The 19,415-nt window shown below is 45.8% G+C and overlaps 1 protein-coding gene across 3 annotated transcripts in view; it reads left to right on the forward strand.

Annotated features, from left to right (window-relative positions):
• Positions 1-1,807: 1,807 nt before the first annotated feature.
• Positions 1,808-19,415, forward strand: part of RINT1 (RAD50 interactor 1) — a 37,966-nt gene continuing 20,358 nt past the window's right edge. For 2 of the 3 annotated variants that reach the window (XM_084785191.1, XM_084785190.1), the window contains exons 1-6: positions 1,808-1,997; positions 2,408-2,456; positions 7,565-7,749; positions 13,229-13,470; positions 18,437-18,610; positions 18,699-18,848. In XM_084785191.1, coding sequence (XP_084641317.1) covers positions 1,944-1,997; positions 2,408-2,456; positions 7,565-7,749; positions 13,229-13,470; positions 18,437-18,610; positions 18,699-18,848 — 854 coding nt within the window. In that variant the 5' untranslated portion in view covers positions 1,808-1,943. Of the gene's footprint in view, positions 1,998-2,407; positions 2,457-7,564; positions 7,750-13,228; positions 13,471-18,436; positions 18,611-18,698; positions 18,849-19,415 lie in introns of those variants that run through there. The other variant, XM_084785192.1, reaches the window with a different exon arrangement.

A 19,415-nucleotide genomic window follows, 5' to 3' on the forward strand; every position in this document is an offset into this window, starting at 1 on the left:
AGAAGAGGGTGTTGGATCCTCTAGAACTGCAGTTACAGACAGATGGTTGTCAGCTGCCACGTATGTGCTGGAAATTGAGGTTGGATTCTCTGGAAGAGCAGCTAGTACTCTTAATTGCTGAAGCCATCTCTCCAGGCTTGCTCGCTGTCTGGCTGTCTGCCTGTCTGTCTGTCTGTCTATCTATCTATCTATCTATCTATCTATCTATCTATGTGTTTATTTATTGAGACAGGGTCTCACTACACAGTTCTGGCTGCCCTGCAACTCACTATGTAGATCAGGCTTGCTTTGAACTCACAGAGACTCACCTGCCTCTGCCTCCTAAGCTCTGAGCTAAAAGGTGTGCACCACCGTGGCCAGTTCCTAATTTTTATTTTCATTTTATGTATATGGGCGTTTTGTCTGCACCCTAGCAAGTTTCCTTCTTGCTGAGTAGTTTCTGTCTTTTCTAAAGATTTTTTTTCCCCTGCTTGGTCTCCATTTGTTTTGGTCTAAAAGGCACTGCATTCCAGGGTTTACCTGTGACGTCCTCAAAGTTCCATATTTGCAACCTATCCCTTGCGTCTAAGTAACTCCAGTTCTCTTCCCTGATAAACAGCTGAGGTTTAGGGGGCTTGGCTGGGCAAAGCGCATGTTAGATTTTGAGTGTTCCTCTTCTGTCTATCCTAGATTCTATCCTGGAATGTTTCAACCCTCTTACAAACAGACCTGGATCCTCCGGTTTGAAAACATGAAGATCATCTCTACGCAATGTGAGCACTATTAAATAGCGATCTAGATTCAACGTTCATTGGCAAACAACTTCCAGTCATGCCCAACCAAATAACACACCCTGATGCTCTGGTCGCCGTGCTGGCTCTCAGTCTCATCAGGGTAGTGTCTAAATACCGATAGAAACGTAAAACTCACGTGAAACCTATGGCATGGAAGGAAAACTATTTTCCAGCTTGATCATTATTATTAGTTTAGTTTATTTTTGTTTTTAAAAACACGTTTATTTATTGATAGGGTGACAGGGTGTCACGTGGAGGGCAGAGCACAACTTGCAGGACTTGGTTCTCTCCTTCCACCGTGGGGGCCAGGTATGGAACTCAGGTTTCTTGGTGGCAAGTGCCCTTATGGACTGAGCATCTTGACACAGGCGCTTTGTATGTTGCCCTAGCTGACACCGAACTCACTTTATAGAGCAAGCTGCACAGGAACTAGTGGCAATCTTCCTGCCCCTGCTTCCGAATTAAGAGGCTTGCCATTGCCGGGAATGGTGGCACATGCCTTTAATCCCAGCACTCGGGAGGCAGAGGGAGGCAGATCGCTCTGAGTTCGAGGCCAGCCTGGTCTACAAAGTGAGTCCAGGACAGCTAAGGCTACACAGAGAAACTCTGCCTCAAAAAAAACCCAAAAACCAAACAATCAAAGAAGAAGAAGGCTTGCTATCATTGGCAGGGGGAGGGGAGGAGACGGGGAATGGGGGGGATGGGGGGATGGAGACACACAGAAAGTGTTTGTTTGTTTTGAAACCAAGTTACTTGTAGTCAAGGATGGCCTTGAACTCAGTGCTTTGAACTCCTGATCCTCTTGCCTTCACCTCCCAAATTGTGAGATTACAAGTGTGAGTCACCATGCCAGCGCTCAATTTTGTTTTTAATAATCCCAAAGAAGTGGAGGGAGCTCGTGGATCTTGGAGGGTGCAGCCCCCGCAGCCTGGGAAGCAGTAGGGTTGCCGGGTTGCCTGAACGGCTGACCTGAGGGCCAGCCAGGAGGGGGCGCTAACGGAGCGGGACGGTGGCGAGCAGATAAGCCTCTCTAGGCCCTGAGAGCGGAACCAGAGAGAGGGCGATAGGAAGTCGAGGTGGCGCTCAAGCTGGCGTCCCTGGAGGCTGATCTGCTGGCTAGTCTTGTCTGTGGCTTCGCTAGCCGGACTCTGCAGGCCAGGCTGGCGGCGTATGGACTTGAGGATGCTTCCAGCTGGCGACATCGGCGAGGTGGCCGCAGCCCCGGTGAGGCGTCCTTGGAAACCCGGGGAAGGGCCGCTGGGGACCCTCTGAGGTGGCACAGACCTCCCTGCGGGAGAGTGTCCCCTCTAGGTTAACTTGGAAGCCTGGAGGTGGTTCTCGTGGTCCGAGGCAGCCAAGGCTTCCCCGGGGTCGTGGTCACAGCGGAGTGCCTGATGTCCCAGGAAGATGACAGTTTTGAGAGTTGGCGGGAAGGTGGCCCCAGTGTCCAGGCAGGGTGATTCGGAGCCTGGGGAGGTGCTTCAGACTTCTGGGAAGGTGGCAGTAGTGTCAGGAATGCCCCCCGGGAGAGACGCCCAGGACCTCGCCACCCCACAGTAGAGGGCCTTTGGAGCTCTGTATGAATTCCATTTAACTTCAGTCTAACTTGTTTGCCACACCTGTTTTTCCGCCAGAGCTGCCCCGACAGCGGTGACGAAATGAAGAAGAACACGGAGGAGAAAAGTAAGCAGCCTCCAAACCCCTTAGTTCTTTTTGTCCACCTGCCCTTCGAAGCTCACTCTTTCAGGGTCTGCCAAGGAGGTTTCTTAGCCGGCTACCTTTACATGAAGTATTCCCCCCCCCTGTACAACGCATAAACAGTAATAAATATTAGTTATCTTGCACGTGGACTTTTGTCTTTCTGAGGTTATAAAATGTAGAAAGAGCACTTTGACACACTGGTGTGACTTCACTGGGGCCCGTCATTTAATGGAACATCAGCTTGTTAGCAGGAGGGAGTGAAGCTGGGCTAATAAATACCTCCCAGCCTATTTTAAAAGCAAAAACAAAACAAAAGATGCAAACAAACCTCTCTCTACCTTTGCCTGCTCAGAGATGCCTTGGCTCTTGACATCAACTGATTGGTCATTGTAGAGTCAGGTGCAAACTGCTGTGTAAGGATGTTGTCCTTGTCCATAGTGGCTCAGTTAGCTGCTGTGTAAGGATGTTGTCCTTGTCCACAGTGGCTCAGTTAGCTGCTGTGTAAGGATGTTGTCCTTGTCCACGGTGGCTCAGTTAGCTGCTCTATAAGGATGTTGTCCTTGTCCACAGTGGCTCAGTTAGCTGCTCTATAAGGATGTTGTCCTTGTCCACGGTGGCTCAGTTAGCTGCTGTGTAAGGATGTTGTCCTTGTCCACGGTGGCTCAGTTAGCTGCTGTGTAAGGATGTTGTCCTTGTCCACGGTGGCTCAGTTAGCTGCTGTGTAAAGATGATGTCCTTGTCCACAGTGGCTCAGTTAGCTGCTGTGTAAGGATGTTGTCCTTGTCCACAGTGGCTCAGTTAGCTGCTGTGCAATGCTGATTGCTCTTTATAAAAAACAAAGGGGAAGGGGCATAACTTCCCTCCCCTCCCCCCCAGAAGTCAGGTGTGATGGCTCACATCTGAAATCCTAGGCCTTAGGAGGCCGAGGCAGGAGGATTGCCATGATTTGGAGACCAGTATAGGTCACAGAATTAGAGTCTATCTTTTTGGGTTCTTTTTTAGATCTGTATTTTTTACTTAAGTGCACTATAATTAAGCATAGACTCTTCCCTTATTTAAATTTAAATTCATTTTTATAGTGTTTTGCTTACGTGTGTGTCTGTGTACTTTATGCATGCGTGGTGTGGGGGGAGGGGGCGGACTGGAATTACAGATGTTCCCAAGCTGCTATGTGGGTGCTGGGAATCAAACCCTGGCCCTCTGCAAAAGCAACAAGAGCTCTTTCTGTAGCCTGTAGATCCTGTCTTAAGAAAACAAAAATAAAATCAACTGTGGTGGTGCGTGTCTATAATCGCAATATCGAGGCAAGAGGATTAGCAATTGCAAGTTAAAGTCATCCTTGATGACTACATGGCAAGTTTAAGGCCAGCTGGGGATATATGATATCTTTCTCAAAAGCAAATTAAAAAACATAAATAGATATAAAAATATATGTATAATTTTGAAGCATCTCATGTGCTTAAGAATGTATACCATCCCAGCACTTGGGAGACAGAGACAGGCGGATCTTCATGAGTTCGAGGCCAGCCTGGTCTACAAAGTGAGTCCAGGACATCCAGAGCTCTATAGAGAAACCCTGTCTTGAAAAACAAAACAAAACAAACAAAGAATGTATGCCACATTAAAATAGTTATATGTAGTGGATGTGATCATTGTTTAAATGTTTAAAGTAAAGGTAGGATGGGCCTTCTAAGAGACAGAGTGCACATCTGTTAAATATACACCACCAACTCATTTGCTTTAGTTATGAAAGATTCTTAAGAAGATACCAAGAGCCAGGTGTGGGGGCACACACCTTTAATACAAGCACTCGGGGACAGAGGCAGGCAGATCTCTGTGAGATTGAGGCCAGCCTGGTCTATAAAGAGTCCAGGACAGCCAAGGCTACACAGAGAAACCCTGTCTATAAAAACCAAACCAAACCAAACCAAAGCAAACCAAAAAAGACATCAAGAGTTCAGGGCATAGCTGCAGTTGGATGTTTCTGTTTTTTGAGACACCATGTCTTATGTATCCCAGGCTGGTTTAAAGTAGGATGACTCTGAACTTCCCATCTATATGTCAGATATTAACATTTGGATGCAGAAAAAACAATCCTGCCCCTATATGAAGAAAGAATAAAAAGAGTTTTGGATTGAAAGCCAGGAGACATGAGTTTCAGTCTCACTTTTAACCTCTATAGGCTAGGGCCACACAGTATTTAACTTCTACAGGCTGGGTCATACAGTGTTATTCATTTCTAGTTTGGAAGTTGAGACTTAGCCTCGTTTCATTTCTCCTACCCAGTGGTGACCTCTTGCTTCTCATCTGGTGTGTGTGTGTGTGTGTGTGTGTGTGTGTGTGTGTCTGTGTGTAGATAGGCATAGGCATATGCATACCATGATGTGTGTGTGTGTGTGTGTGTGTGTGTGTGTGTGTGTGTGTGTGTGAGAAGGTAGGCATAGGCATGCACATGCCATGGTGTGTGTGTGTGTGTGTGTGTAGATCACAGGACCACTGTTGAGTTAGCTCTCCTCTTTTACCATGTGGGACCTGGGCATCAACTTAGGACATCAGGCAGTGGAAGGTGCCTTTATCTGCTGAGCAATGTGGCTGGCTAGTTCCTCTGAAATTTATTAATCCGTTAGTTCTGCTGAACAAGAATTGAATGTGGGTTTTTGCTCAGGATGTGCAAGTACACTACCACTGAGCTACATCCTTGGCACAAAAATATTTTAATTCTTGTAACTTAAATAGAACAAAGGGAAAAATAATTTTCTGGAGTAGGGAGAAGGGAGGGGGAAAGAATACATGACAGCAAACACAGGGTTTGTAATTGTTTTTCTACACTTCCTTTGTATACACACGTGTACATGCACATCCCAGGACACACAGTTTGTAGAGGCTGTTTCTACACTATGTGGACTTCAGGGATGAAATTCAGGCCATCAGCCTTTTCAGCAAGTTTCTTTTGTTTTTGTTGTTTTGTTTTTTATATTTTTATTTATCACTATTCAGTGTGTGTGTGTGTGTGTGTGTGTGTGTGTGGTGATGTGTATGTGTGGGTGTGGGCCGTGCCATGATGTGATTGTGGAGATCAAAACGCAGCTTAGTGGAGTCCATGCTCCTGATCTCCCTTTCCATGGGTTCTGGCTGAACTCAGGTTGCAAGACTGCAAGGCTTGCACCTTCGCCTGCTGAGCTATCTCTCTGGCCCTGTTACTTGGCTTTTGTAGGGGTTTGAGACACGGTCTCACTAGATAGTTAAAGTTGTCCTTGAGTGTGTGTCAGGTGTCCTTGAGCCTCCTAAGTGATGGCCTCAGGCAGGTAGGAAGCACCTTGCTTTGGTGTAGTCTGCTACTCTGCACATAAATACTTGAACAGTGTCTCATATTTTTCATCTAGGCATCTCTTCATTTAGACACTTAGAGAGAGCTTGACGAGCATGCTCAGTGCTCTAGGTGCTGTACCCAGCCCTGCATAAAGCACTGTGGTGGAGCACCTGTAACCTCAGCCAAGTCAGGAGGGTCAGACGTCAAGATCATCCAACCATCTATAGAGAGTTCAAGGCCTGCCTGGCCTACAGGGACCCTATCTCAGAAACAGAAGCTCTAAACACTCACACACACACACACACACACACACACACACACACACACACACACCTCTTTTTTTTTTTCCTAAGAATCAGCTCATATATAGAAACAGCTACTTTGAAAAGAAGCCATTTATCACAGAACATAATGGGAGAAAGGGAAGAAGGCTAAGGTAGCCACACGTGAGTCACGCACCCCTCTGCTCTGAATGGCCGAGTCTTTGCCACAGATGATCAACAAATAAGCAGTGCTACTGGACCACAAGGTTTAGGACAGTGGGAATCAATTTAATTTTCTTTAAATGTTGTTTATCTCTGTTTTTGTTTGTTTTTTGAGAGAAGATTGCTTTAGGGCGCAGCCCAGGTTGGCTTAGAGCTGTGGGTCCGCCTGCCTCTGCTCCTCTCGCTGTGGTCACAGGTGGGCATCAGCACGTATGACTCACTTAGCTGCTTTTGAAGTGGATTTTTATTTAGTAAAAACATGTTTTCTTAATTTGTTTTAAAATGTGTGAAAAGTTTTTGTTTGTGTATTTGACCCTCGCTCCACAAAGTATTAGTGTCGACTTAAGCTATGTGTGGTAAGCATCCAGCGATAGCGGAAGAAGGTGAGGGCTGGCTTACAGGAAGAGCAATTTTCAGGCACAGACTAGACCAGGGAAATTCCTAATCTGAGATAAGAGCAAAACTCATAACCATCCCTGCTTTTACTCTGCATCACTTGGGTTGGTTTTTAAAAATTATTTTTATATGCATTGGTGCTTTGTCTGTATGTGTGTCTGTAGGAGGGTGTCAGATCCCTTGGACCGGGGAGTCACAGGCAGTTGTGGGTTCTGGACATTGAATCCAAGTCCCCTGGAAGAGCTGCCAGTGCTCTTAACCGTTGAGCCTCTCTCTAGCCCCTGCTTGTTTTAACATTTAGTAAATGTTGCCTTCTCTCACAATAAATAAAAATGTTTTTAATAGGCTTATCTGCATGGGGTTTTTATGTATGGGTTACCATCTCAGGTTTTTTTCCCAATATGTTCCAATAACAGATATCTCAGTACTGTTTTTCACATATATTAAAACCAGAACAGTCCTTTGATTCTCAATCATAGTTTTGATTCCTTACTGACTCTGAAAAGTTAGTCCCGCTGTACCCATGAGTCTTAAAAACTCTGGGATTTGGGGAATTTTTCCTTTGCTCTCTACCTTCTCAGCCCACGAGTATCTTGTGGTACCTGGTTGATGAACTGCTTTGCCGTTATCATTCAGGTCTTATCCGTGTCCCCTCAGATGCATCTGTGTGGAGCGAGAGATACAGTATGGGTGTGTACTCTCTAAGTGACCAGGAGGTGCCGAGCGGCAAACCCATGGCCTAGGACAGAGTAGGGACGTGCTGTACCACTGAGCTCCACCTCCAGCCCTCGGTTAAGCCTCTGAGGCTAGTGTACCAACGTGTGTGTCTCTTCCCATCTTGCATGCTCTTGCACTCCTGTGACACAGTGGTGTTGAGCCGTTGCGTTCCCTTTCTGTAGGTGACACGAACGGTGCGGCGCTTGCTGGGAGCGAGCAGCTCAGCCACGGTAGAGACGAAGACGAGCTTCTTCTGTATGTGTCTGCGTTCATAGAGAAGGAAGTGGGAAGTGACCTTAAGTCTTTAAAGAGACTTGGTAAACTCATAGAACAAATGACAGAAAGCAAAACGAAGTTAGAGGAACAGGTAAGTGTTGCCCTCGGCGCCATCCTGTCAGTTGCCTTCATTGTAACCGGTCATAGACAGCATCGTGTGTATTGCACGTCGTGCATGGAAGACGCAGGTCATGGGAGAGAAACAGCTAACTGAGTGACAGCCTTCAAAGCCTCCTGCTCTATGTTTTATAAGTTAAGTAAAAGAGTTCCTACTGATTTGTATGCTTGCAAAGAAAGGGATAGCTAAGATTATCATTTTGATACAATAACTTCTAATGGTGGGTAACATTTTACATTACTTTCATAGAGTGACACCTAGAACAGTTTTATGAATAGTTTCAGGATATGCAAAAGTGGTTAAGCACTGCCATTGTTTTATGAATGCACACATGGAAGGAAACTTGAGTCTAATGTACAGTGGTTGCTGGGGGTGGTGGGATGTGCTTATAACCTCAGCACGTGGAAGTAGGCGGCAACTGTGTCAAGAGTTCAAGGCTAGCCTCCACTACATCATGATTTCAGACCATTCTGGGTTCCATGAAGCGCTTTAACAAAAAAAATTACAAAACAAAAAAACGAGATGAGAATTGTAACGAGGAGTATTGGTTGAAAGGTTATTTTCTTTATGGTTATATGTTTTCAGGGTTCATTTTACTATGAGCATAGTACTTTTCTTTATCTATCTATCTATCTATCTATCTATCTATCTATCTATCTGTTTTTGTTTTTTCTTTTAAAAAATATTTATTTATTTACTATTTATACAGTATTCTGCCTGAATGTGTGCCTGCACACCAGAAGAGGGCACTAGATCTCATTGTAGGTGGTTGTGAGCCACCATGTAGTTGCTGGGAATTGAACTCAGGACCTTTGGAAGAGCAGCCAGTGCTCTTAACCTCTGAGCCATCTCTCCAGCCCTGTTCTTGCTTTTTTGAGACAGGGTTTCCCTATGTGGCCATGGCTGTCCTGGAACTTACTCTGTAGACCAGGCTGGCCTCGAACTCAGAGATCTGCCTGCCTCTGCCCCCTCAGTGCTGGGATTATAGGTGTGTGCCACTATAAACTGGTGTACTTTTATTTTTAAAAACCCAATGAAAATAATTTAAGCTAAAGATAAGTAGGTCTTTATAATTGTACTACTCTGTCAAAGAGGAAATATTTTATCATATGTAAGAGATTAGTTAGGGCAGGCAAACTGCGGATATGTGGCTGTAGATGTGTGGGTGTTTAGGTGTTGATGTGTGAATGTGTGGGTGTGGATGTGGATACGTGGGTGTGTGGGTACAGATGTGGATACGTGGGTGTGTGGGTACAGATGTGGATACGTGGGTGTGTGGGTACAGATGTGGATACGTGGGTGTGTGGGTACAGATGTGGATATGTGGTGGTGTTCTTCCATTCTGTGACCAGAGTTAGGCCTTCTCACTGCTCTGTTTCCTGGCACATCTTTTGCTAGCCCCCATGTGCAGCCTGGTCTGTTAGCTTTTCCACCCCTGCAAGGTGCTGTTGGAGGCTGGCACACTGCTGAGTGAGTCTAGGCCGGCCCTCAGTCATCCTTCTGAGTTTTCCCCAAGTGACTACCCTGTATGGCTATTCTGCCATTACTTTTTCTCAACAACAGCAACAACAACAAAAATTGAAGCATCTAGCATGAATGTATTAACTGTCTAGGCCATATTTCCAAACTTATTTGTAATTGTTTTTACCTTTGAGAGGGAAAGTCGTTTTTTGTTCTTTGGTTGTTTTATTTGTTTTGGTTTTGTGAGACAGGGTTTCTGTGTAATAGAGCCCTGGCTGTCCTGGACTCGCTTTGTAGGCCAGGCTGGCCGTGAACTCCTGCCTCTGCCTCCCAATTAAAGGCGTGCGCACCACACCTAGCTTTGTTGTTCATTTTAAACAGAGTCTCAGGTGACCTTCCTCCGTTAACCTCTAAAAGGTTAGGCTTGCCAGCATGTACCACCACATTGTGTGCCCAGGGACCAACTGAGGGCTTCCTGCCTGCTAGGCAAGCACACCGCCAGGCAGGAACTCCCAGCAGGAACCTGGAGACAGGAACTGGTGCAGAGACTGCGAACCTTCACGTGGGCTCCAGAGATCAGACTTGGCTGATCAGGCTTATTTTACAAATGTCTTACCTGCTGAGTCACCACTTGCTACCCCTGGCCTTTAAAAATATATGATTAATGTTATTAGGATATAAATGTGGTTCTTTATGACATTTTCATGCAGACCTGCATTGTACTTTGCACACACCCCCGACCCCTGCTCTCTCCGTCCCTTCCTTCCCTCTGTCAGTGGTACTCTCTCCACTCCACACAAGCCTGCCAGCGGGAGCTAGTACCAGGCAACCTTCCTCCCTGGCTCCTTCCTGGCACTTCGGCAGCCGGTGGCCTTAGTTTGCTTGTTGTTTTATCCTTTGCTTCTGGACCAGTCTGTCTTCTCAGTGGATGCACACATATGGGTCTTCCCCACACAGGATACCAGAACCATTCCCTTCCTTTCTTAGTAGGCGTTTATTCATTCGCTTGGCTGTCAGGCATTTCAGAAAGTCTCTGTTAGCACTCCATTTCCTAGTTTGCCACTAGCTCTTTTGCTGAAGTCCATTATTGAGCCTTGTCTTAGGTTTCATTGCTGTGAGGAGAAACCATGGCTAAGACAGCTCTTGTAAGAAAACCAATGGGGGCTGGCTTACAGTTTAGAGGTTTACTCCCTTATCATCATGGCGGGAAGCATGGCGGCGTGCAGACAGACATGGTGCTGGAGGAGGAGCTGAGAGTTCTGTACCTTGCTCCTCAAGCATGCCAGACTAGATGTAGCTTGAGCATAGGAGACCTCAAAGCCCACCCTCACAGTGACACACTTCCTCTAACAAGGCCACACCCACTCCAGTGAGGCCACACCTTCTACCAGTGCCACTCCCCATGCCCCAAGCATTCAAACACATAAGTTTATGGGGACCTTACCTGCTCAAACCACCATAAACCTGAAATTGAGCATGTCCAAAATTATTGTCATTTGTCTCTTAGCAGGCTTCTCTCTGTGGCTAATCCGTCACTATCCGTCACTCAAGTCTTGCTTTCTAATGCTGCAATAAAAATCTGTGACCAAAAGCCACATGGGGAGGAAAGAGGTTTTTTGGCGTATGCTTGCATGTCATGGCCCATCACTGAAGAAGGGCAAGGCAGGAGCCCAGAGGAAGGAACTGATGCAGAGACCATGGAACAACTGTCACTGGCTTGCCCTTCATGGCTTGCTCAGCCTGATTGTTTCTATAACGGAGGACCACCCGCTCAGGGGTGGCACTAGCCATGGTGGGTTGGGCCTGCCCACATTAATCATTAAGCAAGAAAACGCTCACAGGCATGCTAAACGCCCATCTGATGGAGGCGCTTTCTCAGCTGACTGTAGCTTCTCTAGCTTGTGTCAGCTGACAAAACTCCAGCCAACCCTGCGACCTGGGAGTCTGTGCTTGCCTTCCCTCTTAGTACCAAGCCGAGTCATGCCAGCTCCCTTGCTTTCCTTCTCCTACTTTATCTAAAACATCTAGTGGACCCTCTTAGCTCCTGTACAAAGAGTGGTCTTCTGGGCCTCCCTGCCTAGGCTCATCTCTCCCCTCTTCTTTCTTTGGATTAGAGTCCCTGCATTAGAACAGGGCTGTCAGGTGACCCCTGCACGCGTTCAGGCTCAGGAGTGCTTCCTTACTACACTGTCTCTCCTAGCTCCTAGTGGGGCAGGTGGGTTTGTTGTTGGCAAGGCGCCACTCAGCCCTGGCTGGCTTGGAATTCTGTAGACCAGGCTGGCCTTGAACTCACAGAGCTCCACCCGCCTCAGCCTAAAGGTGTGCACCCCACGCCCAGGCTAGGGTGTCCTTTGATTGCGTTAACTTCACTTTTGAGAATGCGCGTTCCTGTGTGCCCTCCATACTTAGTGCAGATGTTGCCATAGAGCCGTAGCACTGGTGCTAGGTTCAGAGTGGCTAGCCAGGGTTGATGGAGTTGGAGTCCTACACAGTTCTGTGGAGCCTGGGTGGGGTGGCAGTAGCCTGTGATCCCAGCACTGGTGAGATGGAAGCAGAATGCAACTCAGAAGTTCAAGGCCAGCAGGATGTACTAGACTATCTCAAAATGAAATAAAATATCGGTTGGTTGTTCTGATGTCTAACATTGATTTATGTTTCCCATATATGATAAAAATACTTAAAAACATTTATTTTAGTGCTCCCAGAGGCCAGAGGCTTCAGCCCATTGTGGGTTCTGGGAACAGAATCTCCCTAGCCCCCATAAAAATATTCTTTAATAAATGGCATGTCTAAAGACATTACCTGAATATCTTTTTTACCCAATCAGTAGTCTCATCCTAGGTGTCAGCTAAATACAGGGGCTCAGCTGTGTTTTAGGTATTTTTATTATGAGGCAGGACTTCATGTGACTCAGGCTGGCCTCAAACTTATCTGGCTGAGGCTGGCATAGGAACCCCTGATCCTTTTGCCTCTACTTCCCAAACGCTGAGGATACAGGTGTGCTATCCTGCCTACTTTGAAATGTTTTTCCCCTGTGGTACTGAGAATTGAACCCAGTCTTATGCACACTAGGCACGTGCTCTACTGTTGAGACACATCCCTACCTGTATTATCAATAGCTTACCTGCACTAAGTATGGAGGGCACACAGAAACACGCATTCTCAAGAGTGAAGCAAGAGATCTCTGCCTGTATGCTTTCAAAGTGCCCCAGATACTTCCTGGGAGCCATACGTTGAGATCTCTCTCTCTCTCTCTCTCTCTCTCTCTCTCTGTGTGTGTGTGTGTGTGTGAGTGTGTGTGTGTGTGTGTGTATACACACACACATACATATATATACATGTGTATATGTATGTATGTATATATACAACATGTGTATATATGTATTTGTATCTCATAAAGCATTATATATCTGTGTATAGTTTTGGCTGTCCTGGAATTAGCTCTGTAGACCAAGCTGCCCTTGAACTCACAGAGATCCAGCTGCCTCTGCCTCCCAAATGATTGGATTAAAGGTGGGTTACACCACTACTTGGCCGTGTGTGTGTGTGTGTGTGTGTGTGTGTGTGTGTGTGTGTGTGTGTGTGTGGTTTTTGAGACAGGATTTCTCTGTGTAACAGCCCTGGTTGTCCTGGACGCACTCTGTAAAGTAGGCTGGCCTCGAACCCACAGAGATCTACCTGCCTCTGTCTCCACAGTGCTGGGATTACAGGCGTGTGCCACCACGCTTAGCAGCATGTTTTGGTTTTAAGACAGTGTCTTATTATGTAACTGTAACTGGCCTGAAACTCAAATGTAATCTTGAATTTACAAAGATTTTCCTGCACCTATCTTCTGAGCACTGGGATTAAAAATGTGTACTGCCTTGCCAAGCTAGCTTGCAATTTAAATGGAAAACTTTCAGTTCTGTTGGAACATGTTTTTGGAAAGGACTAAACTTACACAAATTTATCTCACTGCTAATATTTTTGTGTGTGCTTACAATTTTCTTAGGTACTTACAATTTCATCAGAAATCCCTAAAAGAATTCAGAGTGCTTTAAAAGATGCAGAGGAATCCAAGCAAGTTCTGAATCAGTTTCTGGAGCAGGAAGAGCCTCTCTTCAGCTCCATTAATAGCCATTTGCTGACCGCACAGCCCTGGATGGACGATCTTGGGGCCATGATCAACCAGATAGAAGAGATCGGGCGGCACCTCACGTACCTCAAGTGGGTGTCACAGATCGAGGAGCTAAGGTAGGAAGGCGGCGTTGTTCTCAGTGTGTGTGTGTGCGCCACTAAATAATCCAGTTATTAAGGATTATAATTTTACTAGTTTTAGGAAAATAACATGATAACAATTATTTTGGCCTATTGTAAATGAACATAAACTTTTCAGGGAGCGTAATTTAAATATGAAAAAAAGTAATATAAATTGTTGTTTTGTTTTTTGAGACAGGGTATCTCTGTGTAACCCTAGCCATCCTGGAACTCACTCTGCAGGGCCAGGCTGGCCTTGAACTCACAGAGATCCACCTGCCTTTGTAATTAAAAATTTTAAGGCTTAAGCAGTTGTGTTTTGAACACACGGCGAAGCCACTATTTTTAGTGCTAGATTTCCCTGTGTATGATCATTCATATTTCTATTAGTATTTGGAGTTGTCATATGGCGAGCTGTATTCCGTCACCTAGAATGTGAATTTTTAAAGTGGCTTTCATCTAATAAGGACTGCACTGCAAGGAGCTGAGAGACAGCCTTGCAGTTAGAAGCTCTTACAGTTCTTACAGAAGACCTGGGTTCAGTTTCTGTAACTCGTGCCTTTGGAACTTCAGTTCAGGGGGATCTGATGCCCTCTTCTGGCCTCCATAGGCACTGCCTGCACATGGTGCACATAATATACGAGAGACAAAGCACTCATATACATTAAATAATTGGCTGTGGTATCATACACCTTTTAATCCCAGTACTTGGAGGCAGAGACCAGTGGATCTTTGTAAGTTTCAGGCTAAAAACATAAATAGATAGATAGATGGAAAGATAGGTTGATAGATAAATGTTTAAAAAGGTGCTGTGAGCCGGGTGTGGTGGGACACACCTGTATTCCCAGCACTTGCAGGGCTGAAGCAGGAGGGTTGCAGCATGTTTCAGGCCACATTTGCCTACATAGTGAGTTGCAAGAAAACCCAGGCTGCAAATTGAGACCTGGTTACAAAACAACAACAAAAAGAACTGCATAGTTAGGCAGCATGGTGGACAAACCTATAATCTCACTTCTTGGGAGGCCAAGGCAGGAAGATAGTGAGTTCAAGATCAGCTGATGGCTACACGGCCAGATCTTGTCAAAAACAAACAAGCAAACACCACACAAACACACAAAAACCCCAAACAAACAAAAAACTATACAGTAGTCTTAGATGAATAATAGAGTTGAACTATCTTTGAGTAGGGAAAAATAAGAAAGTTCTTTTGATAAAAAGGGAAATAAAGTTCACATCTGCTTTATATCAGATGTATTATATCAGATTATTTATATATTTGATCTTGCCTCTCAATCCTAAGTGGGGACATTATTCTGTTTCATTGTGTGGTCCCCTGTCCCTCTTTTATTTTTTGAGGCAGTCTCTCACTAAGCGTGGAGCTCACAGACAAGCTGGCCTGGCTAGCTAGGACTCCCTCGCAGGCCCTGTCTCCCCATCCTGGGCTGCAGCACAGCTGCATTACCATGCAGCTGTTACACTGCAGATGCATTACCATGTGGCTGTTACACTACAGGTGCATTACCATGTAGCTGTTAACACTGCAGAAACATTACCAAGTGGCTGTTAACACTGAAGATACATTACCATTTGGCTTTTAACACTGCAGACGCATTGCCATGGGACTGTTAACATTGCAGGTGCATTATTATGTAGCTGTTAACACTCAGATGCATTACCATGCAGGTGTTACACTGCAGGTGCATTGCCATGCGGCTGTTAACACTGCAGATACATTACCATGCGGCTGTTACACTGCAGGTGCATTACCACGAAGCTGTTACACTCCAGGTGCATTACCATGTGGCTGTTATACTGCAGGTGCATTACCATGCAGCTGTTACACTGCAGGTGCATTACCACACAGCTGTTAACACTGCAGGTGCATTACCACGCAGCTGTTACACTGCAGGTGCATTACCATGCAGCTGTTACACTGCAGGTGCATTACCATGCAGCTGTTACACTGCAGGTGCATTACCATGTGGCTGTTACACTGCAGGTGCATTACCATGCGGCTATTAACACTTCAGGTGCATTACCATGCGGCTGTTAACACTGCAGGTGTATTACCATGCGGCTGTTACACTGCAGGTGCATTACCATGCAGGTGTTACACTGCAGGTGCATTACCATGTGGCTGTTACACTGCAGGTGTATTACCATGCAGCTGTTAACACTGCAGGTGTATTACCATGCAGCTGTTACACTGCAGGTGCATTACCATGTGGCTGTTACACTGCAGGTGCATTACCATGCAGGTGTTACACTGCAGGTGCATTACCATGCGGCTGTTAACACTGCAGGTGTATTACCATGCAGCTGTTAACACTGCAGGTGCATTACCATGCAGGTGTTACACTGCAGGTGCATTACCATGTGGCTGTTAACACTGCAGGTGCATTACCATGCAGGTGTTACACTGCAGGTGCATTACCATGCGGCTGTTACACTGCAGGTACATTACCATGCAGCTGTTACACTGCAGGTGTATTACCATGCAGCTGTTAACACTGCAAGTGTATTACCATGCGGCTGTTAACACTGCAGGTGTATTACCATGCAGCTGTAACACTGCAGGTGTATTACCATGCAGGTGTTACACTGCAGGTGCATTACCATGTGGCTGTTAACACTGCAGGTGTATTACCATGCGGCTGTTAACACTGCAGGTGTATTACTATGCAGGTGTTACACTGCAGGTGTATTACCATGGGGCTGTTAACACTGCAGGTGTATTACCACGTGGCTGTTAACACTGCAGGTGCATTACCATGTGGCTGTTAACACTGCAGGTGTATTACCATGCAGGTGTTACACTGCAGGTGTATTACCATGGGGCTGTTAACACTGCAGGTGTATTACCATGCGGCTGTTAACACTGCAGGTGCTTTACCATGCAGGTGTTACACTGCAGGTGCATTACCATGCAGGTGTTACACTGCAGGTGCTTTACCATGCAGGTGTTACACTGCAGGTGCATTACCATGTGGCTGTTAAGGATCCAAACCCAGGTCCTCATGCTTGCACAGCAACACTTTACCCGCTCGGCCATCTCCCCAGAACCTCTCACGAAGGACTTTTACACTTTGCTTCACTTTCCCTCATTTCCCGTTGCCCCTTTGAAAGATATTAATAACTTTCTGAAGCAGAATAAGTTGTCTGAAAGTTTCCCTTTCATAGTAGCCAAAGACTTTAGTGAGCACCAATGTGTTTAGTATCTGAATTGTTTAAAGAGAATTTTAACCCAGGAACATACTGAATGAGTACCACACAGACAGTTATTTTATTCTCTTGATAAATATAGGGTTTTTTTCCATTAGGGTCTTTGTGATGACATTTCTAGTTCCGGGTTTGTTTGTTTGTTGTTGTTGTTTTGAACTTCTGATACTTTTATCTCCAAATTTCCCTTTGATGACTAGTTTTTATTCTCTATTCTGTATTTTTCTGTGATTCTCTCCCTCCCTTCTTCCTTCCCTCCCTCCCTCCCTTCTTCTTGCTTGAACTAGCATCTCGGCAGAGTGTTTATTACGAACATGATAGTGAGCGGTGTTGCGGCATAAACGCTGTTACTCTGGATTTCCTGTGCGCTAAATGTCCTTCGTGCTTTGGTGTTATATATGATTCTGGAAATTTTATATTCCGTGCTTACTTGTACATTTTCTGTTCTTTTGTAAAATAGCTTTTTGCCAGACCAGGCTGGCATTGACCTGACAGAGATCTGCCTATCTCTACCTCATGAGTGCTAAGATTAAAGGCTTGCACCCTTGTTCTTGTCTTCTTTCTTTCTTTTTTGTAGAGTGCCCTGTCTGCATGTACACCTGTATTCCAGAAGAGGGCATCAGATCCTAATATATGGTTGTGAGCCACCATGCGGTTGCTGGGAATTGAACTCAGGACCTCTGGAGAAACAGCCAGTTCTCTTAACTGCTGAGCCATCTCTCCAGCTCATTTCTTTTTTTAAATTGGAGTATCTAGGCATGACCCATGAATTCCTGTTTCCCCAGTGAGCAGTACAAGGGTTACATGCTGTATCACGATGCCTGGCTATGTTTGTACATTTCTTTATTTTAACTTAATGAAACACTTAATTTGGAATATATTTTGGTTTTTGTTTGTTTGTTTGTTTGTTGTGTGTGTGTGTGTGGAAATGGTTACTATGGTGCAAAGTAGATAAAAACTGAAGATTACTGTACTTCACTGTCCCAGATGCTAATTACATTCTCCCATGGATTACGACTTCTATGAATGAAGTCCTACCAGAAATGAGTGTTGCCTGCAGAACTGTGACACATCTGTCCTCTCAGGAGGAGTGGGGAGGGACAGGTGGAAGGAAGCATCCAGAAAACAGACTGCTGCTCTTAGGATGTTAAAGGAGGGGGCTGGAGGTTCCGGCAGATGTGAGTGGCAGACAAGCAGGCAGCTCACGGCAATGCTTTGGTCTACTGTGGCTGTAACTCCATGTCACATATGTGGGAGAAGGTCTCTCTGAGCTTCCAAGTTTTCCAAAGAGGGATTTGGGTCATGGTTCAGCCAGTAAAGTGCTTGCTGTGCAACCATCGCTATCCGAGTTCAGTCTCTAGCACCTGGATTAAAAAGCTAGGTTGGGGAGGCAGGCGAGAGCATTGCTGGAGCTTCCTGGCCAGACTGTCATTCTAGAATCCAGACTCTAGGTGAATTGGTGAGCTCTAAATAAGGCTGAGAGTGATTAAAGAAGACACCTGACAGCCAGGCGGGCGCACGCTCTTTAATTACAGCACTCAGGAGGCAGAGGCAGGCTGATTGCTGTGAGCTCGAGGCCAGCCTGGAGTACAGAGTTCCAGGACAGCCAAGGCTACACAGAGAAACCTGTCTAGGAAAAAAAAAGAAAAGAAGACACCTGACATTGACCTCTGGGTGTACAAAAACACACACACACACACACACTCCACAGAAACTCATTACCGTGTTCCATTTCGTCTTGCAGTGACAACATTCAGCAATACCTGATGACCAATAATGTGCCCGAGGCAGCATCTATCCTGGTGACCATGACAGAGCTTAACATTAAGCTTCGGGAGTCATCCTGTACTCATCTTCTTAGCTTCGTGAGAGCCACGGTTAAGTTCTGGCATAAAATTCTCAAGGACAGGCTTACCAGGTAGGGACCGTCTCATGCTGGCCACTTTGTGCTGACTATTTGGGAACGCAATGGCATCGGATGAAACAATGTTTCTTTTCTGTTACAGTGATTTTGAAGATATTTTAGCACAGCTTCATTGGCCATTCATCACACACACCCAGTCTCAAACTGTTGGCATAAGCCGGCCTGCCAGCGCCCCCGAGATGCATGCTACCCTGGAGACACTGTTTTGTCAGCTGTTGAAACTACAAGCCTCGTATCTTTGTTGGAGTGGAAACGTAGTAAAATTCCTTCCTACCGTAAATTTGTGGTTGGCAACTACAGCTTTTTGGGCTAGAGCTAGAGAGGAAGAGTGTGGGCAGGGCTGGAGTCAGTCTCCAGTACTAAGGGGGAAGGTCGCAAAGTCGCCGTGAAGCCAAGTGGAGGGTCCTGGGTTAGACTTGATGTGAAACTGCCTGTTGCTGAGTATATTTTTTCTTTAAAAAATGGATTATCGCCTGGCGTGGTGGCACACACCTTTAATCCCAGCACTCGGGAGGCAGAAGCAGGCAGATCTCTGTGAGTTTGAGGACAGCCTGTCTACAAAGTGAGCCCAGGACAGCCAAGGCTACACAGAGAAACCCTGTCTCAAAAAACCAAAAAATAAAAAAATAATAAAATAAAAAAAGTCTGGGAGGGGAAGAGCTGTTGAAAAAGGAGTTCTAGGGGGCTGGAGAGATGGCTCAGTGGTTAAGAATGCCACCTGCTCTTCCAGAGGTCCTAAGTTCAATTCCCAGCAACCACATGGTGGCTCACAACCATCTATAATGTGATTTGATGCCCT

This window comes from Acomys minous (genome assembly GCF_964271855.1).
Source record: "Acomys minous genome assembly, chromosome: 6".
NCBI classification, from domain to species: domain Eukaryota; kingdom Metazoa; phylum Chordata; class Mammalia; order Rodentia; family Muridae; genus Acomys; species Acomys minous.